Source organism: Fopius arisanus, unplaced genomic scaffold (assembly GCF_000806365.1).
Source record: "Fopius arisanus strain USDA-PBARC FA_bdor unplaced genomic scaffold, ASM80636v1 scaffold00236, whole genome shotgun sequence".
Classification (NCBI taxonomy): Eukaryota; Metazoa; Arthropoda; class Insecta; order Hymenoptera; family Braconidae; genus Fopius; species Fopius arisanus.
In genome coordinates this window covers 36,812-42,287 of record NW_011887975.1, presented here as the reverse complement: position 1 = coordinate 42,287, position 5,476 = coordinate 36,812, and the positions used below count along the sequence as shown (strand labels likewise).

Genomic DNA, 5,476 nt, shown 5'->3' with positions numbered 1-5,476 from the left:
ATTAGGTTTATTAGTGACATTGTGAACAACAGACTTCATTTTTTACTGCATGATAATCATAATAACAAGACGAATATTCCAATGAATTTTAAAAAGACTCTAATTGTTTCTTTTTATCCTCAATTGACTGGTAATCTCAAATCATGTTTTTCTAAATTTGATATTAGTGTAATGTCAACTCATGAAAATAAGTTAGAAAGGAAGTTTGGCACAACTACAGATAAAACTATGATAGACATAAAATCACACGTGGTCTATCAAAGACCGTGTAGTGATTATGATAAATTGTATATTGGTGAAACGGTACTTTATTTTAAAAATAGCGTACAGGCTCATAAATACAGTGAAGATAAACCAAAAAAATATCATTCAGGATCGTCTGCTCATGTTAAAAGCACGAAGCATAAATTTGATTTCAATAAATAAAGAAATTTAGGAACTACTCGTGGGAAAGATAATTTAGATATTTGGAAATGTTTTATATTCAACAATTTAACAATAGGACTGTAAACTTTGTGATTGTCAAAAGATAGGGGATTCTTATGATGGATTGATTAATTTTTATAGTGACTGATTAACTTTTATAGTGACGGATTTGTTTAACTCATTGTAGTTTTAGAGGGGAAAATATGAAGTTTCGCCATTATTGTTTGTTGACTGACTCTAGTGAGAATTTATAAAAAGTTCTTTCTGGTCCGCATGAATAGTAATATGTATTTAAGTATTGCTGATGAGCGAATTATTTACAACACTCGTTTTCTGAATCTTGATAATTGTTTTATACCTCAATTTAAATTACATAAAATTCGTTTTTTTTGAGTTATGGATATTTTTCATTTGAATTAGAGATCTTAATGCATGTAAATGGTAGCAGTTCTTATTTTCTTCGTTGCGGTTAGAATGACCCGGTATTTTGCGGACATTTCCTTAGTTTATGATGATTAATATTTTTGTTTCTAAATTAATAATTTGTAATAACTTTTTGTATGACTGATTGATTTTTGTTTTTCGATTTTTAACAAAAATAAATATTGCCCTGATGTGGAACATGCATAGTGTTCGAAACGGCAAAATTAAAGATAATTATTTTAATTTTCTGCTAATTTATGACCGTTAATGGCCCCGGTGGAAGTGGTCTTCATTGTTAAACAAGAAACCATTGAAATTCATCATTATTATGAAATATTTTGTTCGGTATGGGAAAAGTCATTCATCACAATAACTAGGATAGAGCTTCATGATTATGTCAGTGAGTCCAGATTTCTGCAAAAAATGGGGTCTAGGTATATTAATTACGCTCTTTCATTTAGTTCGGAAAATTCTAAACCTCGAATAGAATGAGAATCACTCGGAGAGCATTACTTTGGGAGAGGATTCATTCAGTACAGTGGATAGTTCATCTGATTGACTCACGACGAGAAGCCCTCAAAAGAACCTATACATTTGAAAATAGGACCGCAAAAGTACATATAGCATACATGAAGTCTGATGTGTATAAGAACATTTGAGGACGCCGTTGAATTCAGTTTTCTCTACTCCGTATAATTCTTTTTGATTTCCAAGACTCGAATATTCAACAAATGAAAATTATTATCAATCCACTTACCACAGATTCGCATTGATGGGCATCAGTTTGGAACGGGTTAATCGAAACTCGTGGTAAGCTGAGATTGAGGTTTTGGCATAATTTTTTCAACTTATCCTCATCCTCTGTAATGAAACGAAAATAATTAAACGTAATTCATTACTTGGGAATCAAATAGGATGCATTGTTTTTACGTACATGACATGAAATGACAGATGAACAATTAATTGTATGGATGAATTGCTGAATCAATACATACCGTAGATGAGAATAGCTTTGATCGATTTATTTCGCCGTCTGATACTTTGCACTACCCTATACTCTCTGTATTGGTTTACGTAAATTAGGCTAAACATTGCTCACTCTGTAACACTTGACATTATTGGAAAAATACTAATAACACGGGAATAATTGTACGGAAAGCGAGACACGCGACATTTGTCGGATGGAGGTTAGGGTAGATTTTATCCCGCCAAAAGTAGAAACGACTGGTGGTGGTATGTTCGCTGATGATAGTGCTAGATTTGAATATGTCGAGGTCTTAAATGGCTCACCACATGCTTTCTTTTATCCATGTCCTTTCATTGCAAAAATTCCACATGTCAATAATCATGATTTTGACGCCTTTTCAAAGAATTCTTCGTAAATAATGAGTATAACTTTGAAAGAGGAGTCATTCAGTTCAATCGATAACTCATCTGATTGAATAGAGACGAGTGGTACTCGAAAGGGTCTATACTTTAGAAAGTAAGACCTGAAAACTACCACAATATATATGAACTCATACATGCACAGGTAGTTTTGAGGACGCCGTTGAATTCAATTGTTGAGAGGCAGGAGGGAACTTCTCGATGGGAATTTCTCGATGAAATATTCAATAAAATTTGTCTTGAGGAAAAATTGCTTCAAGAGAAAACTTGCACTATACGGAGCAAGATAAAAATTAATGCATGTAACACAAACCATTTCCCAGTATGTGAAATTCTAACCTTTAATCGTCAATGAAGATTTTCAACTAAATTTCGACGTCCTCGAAAATACCAGAGCGAAGACTATTTATATACGAGAATATGTATGCGATGGCATTTTTGAGGACGGCCCTCGAAAGTCCCAGTGAGTTTGTTTTTGAGAAGGAAGGTATATATAGTGAATAGTAATTCATACATAGATTTATAAACATTGTAAGAACTAATGTATACAAAAAAAGAACGTCCAAAAAAAGGTCCCCGAAAGCACCATTATACAAATATATATATATGAGGTGGGGTTGTTTTTTAATGATTAACATAAATATTTTTTTTTTTATGTATTTTCCCCTGGGTTTTTTTTTTTTGAAAATGGGGCCAAACACTGAGAATACAAGTATTTTTTAAATCTAAAACTTATCGTTATGGTTTACAAAAATTCTGTTTACAAAAGCTTATTTCCTAAATATATATATATGTATTTTTCTTAATCTATGGTAATCATTTCGATGTCCCTTCTGGCTGGCCCGGTTCGGGTCCCCCTGGGGAACCATGGGCGGAGGACCTCTCTGACGAGGTGAACGTTGTCGTCCGGCTGCTGGGCGACGGCGCTTTGTGGTCCGGTATAGACCACCAGAATATCCTCCTCCATGGGTTCAGGCTCCGGGGATGGAGACCTGGGGGAGTCCGGGATGGACTCGTCCTCCTCATCCTCCGAGGTCAGGGCCTCTGGTGATGGCGACCTGGGGGAGTCCGGGATGGGCTCCTCCTCTTCCTCCTCGTCCTCCGAGGTCAGGGCCTCTGGCGATGGCGACCTGGGGGAGTCCGGGATGGGCTCCTCCTGCTCTTCCTCCTCGTCCTCCGAGGTCACCGAAGTGGGTGAGCTCGGGGAGTACGGCGTTGGTGGCCGTACTTGACCCTCCTCCTGGTATGTGGTTAGTCCTCGGTAGTATTGGAGGACTACCTCCGGTATCTCGTTCTCCCCGAGGAGACACTCCAGCTGGAGTGCCTGGGAAGCCCCGTTGGGCCAGACCCTGGTTCGGCAGGTCCAGGTCGGTTCGTTGGCGGCTGCTGCGACGTTGTATGTGTCCATGTTCGTTGTTTGGTTTATGAAACTAAAGTGATTTCCAGCTCTGGTTTTCGGGTTTTTATATCGTTTTTTTTGGAGGTGATGGCGGTGGAAGGGGCTGATTTTCGTGACTTCAGCCGGAGTCATTTTCTTTCCCAGGGTAAATTAGTCCCCCTTTTTCGTGGGCTGGCAACTTTTCTTTCTATTGTTGCCAGGACCCGCTTTTCCTTGGTCCTCCAAAAAAACTTATTGACCGAAGGTTTGACAAAAAAAAAACGTGAGTTTTACGACTAGAGAAAAAAAATTGATTTTGACTAGAGAAAATAAAATTCATTTTGACTAGAAAAAACAAAATGAAATTGGTTTTGACTGGAAAAAATGAGGTTTTCCCACGGGAAAACGAAAGAATGTGCGGCCCTCGCACTTAAGTGAAATGAGGAATGAATACGATTGCTTTTTATATATTTTTTGTGCATATTGTCCTGGCCGCACTCAACATTTCTTTCGTCTAGTGCCTTATTGATGCAATTCCAGGGAACTTAGGTCTGCTAACTCGGGAATCCCGCTGGATAAAGATATCAATAAACCGTCGAATTCTAAGATGGAGTCAAGCACATCGTCTTCCAGAAAAGAGAGTGAATCAAAAGTATCTTCAACATCATCAGTATCCTGCTGGGTTGTTTGCCCAGGTGAATTTGTTATTGATGGGGCTGTTGATGCGTCACCCGTCGTGTTCTGCCAAGATTCCAGAACGCATGTTGCGCAACTCACTCCTTTTCTCAATTTTCCAACCGGCTGTATTCTACACCGGTGACATACTGGGATTGAAGGGTTCCAGAACGGCAAGACATAGTGTAGAAAATTTTTTATCAGCATTGGATTGTTGATTTCCGTGCTGGCGCATTGGTCGCAAAGGAGTGTTTTGAGATCGGTGAACCCTTCCATTTGGCAGCAGACCGTCTCTTCTAATTGCTTCCAACTCATGCTTGCGCTTAAACCTGCATTGCTTTGTATCGGTTGGATTGGGCCCTGGTGGGCTTGTTCTGGGTGCTGAGTCCAGGAGTCCATTATGCCTTATCGGAGGCCCCTTTGTGATTAAACGGGGCAGGCGTGATTATTGCTTCCATGATTTTCTTCGGGTTTTCCCTTCGGGTTTCTTTCTCTTTGTAATTTCTTAGGATTATATATATATATGTATATACTTGTAACTATATATGTTTCATTCACATGCACACACGAAAAAAAATAAGGTTAGCATTATTCCTTTTCCGGGGGTCAATCCATTGGTAATTAAATATGAAGAAGAAAAAACGCAAAAACGACCATTTTTATTGATTTATGGTGTTCGTACCGGAAGGGTTTCTCGCCGGTTGCTTGCAGGTTGGGGTAGAGTCCCGGTGGCGATTGCTCCATTGGTGCCATTGGCCGAGGTATTTCGTACATTTTCTGTCCGTTTTCGATTTTTTCAAGAGTGATAGCCTGGGGTTCCTCCGTCGCTTTCTTATCCTTTGTTTCTTCATCTTTATCTGTCTCCGAGTCTTTGGAGCTTCGATTCTTGAAGTGCAGCAAGAAGGTGGTCAATAAGTCCCATACGGCACCTATCAGCCATATGCTGCATCTAAAGGCGCGATGAAGTGCATAACCATGGATGAAAGTGTCTATCATAAATTTGATTGTCTTGACGATCATGAATATCACAATTAGTCCGGCACTAAATGTCCCGAAGCCTGTTAACCATCCCCATACTTTTACGGAAGCTTTGTTGGCAATTTTTTCAATGGAGTTTTCATCGAAAAAATTGGAAAACGCGATGCCAGGCATGTGTATGTGTTCTCCTAGGGCACTTCTAGCGATGGT

The 5,476-nt window shown here is 38.9% G+C and overlaps 1 protein-coding gene across 1 annotated transcript; it reads right to left on the bottom strand.

Annotated features, from left to right (window-relative positions):
* Positions 1 to 3,037: 3,037 nt before the first annotated feature.
* Positions 3,038 to 3,643, bottom strand: LOC105272688 (proteoglycan 4-like). The gene has a single exon (XM_011314903.1). The coding sequence runs from the start codon at positions 3,641 to 3,643 to the stop codon at positions 3,038 to 3,040; it is 606 nt and encodes a 201-aa protein (XP_011313205.1).
* Positions 3,644 to 5,476: the final 1,833 nt, after the last annotated feature.

What these genes read in the sequence shown, in the direction of transcription:
- LOC105272688 (XM_011314903.1), bottom strand. Translation starts at nt 3,643, where the DNA reads ATGGACACATACAACGTCGCAGCAGCCGCCAACGAACCGACCTGGACC.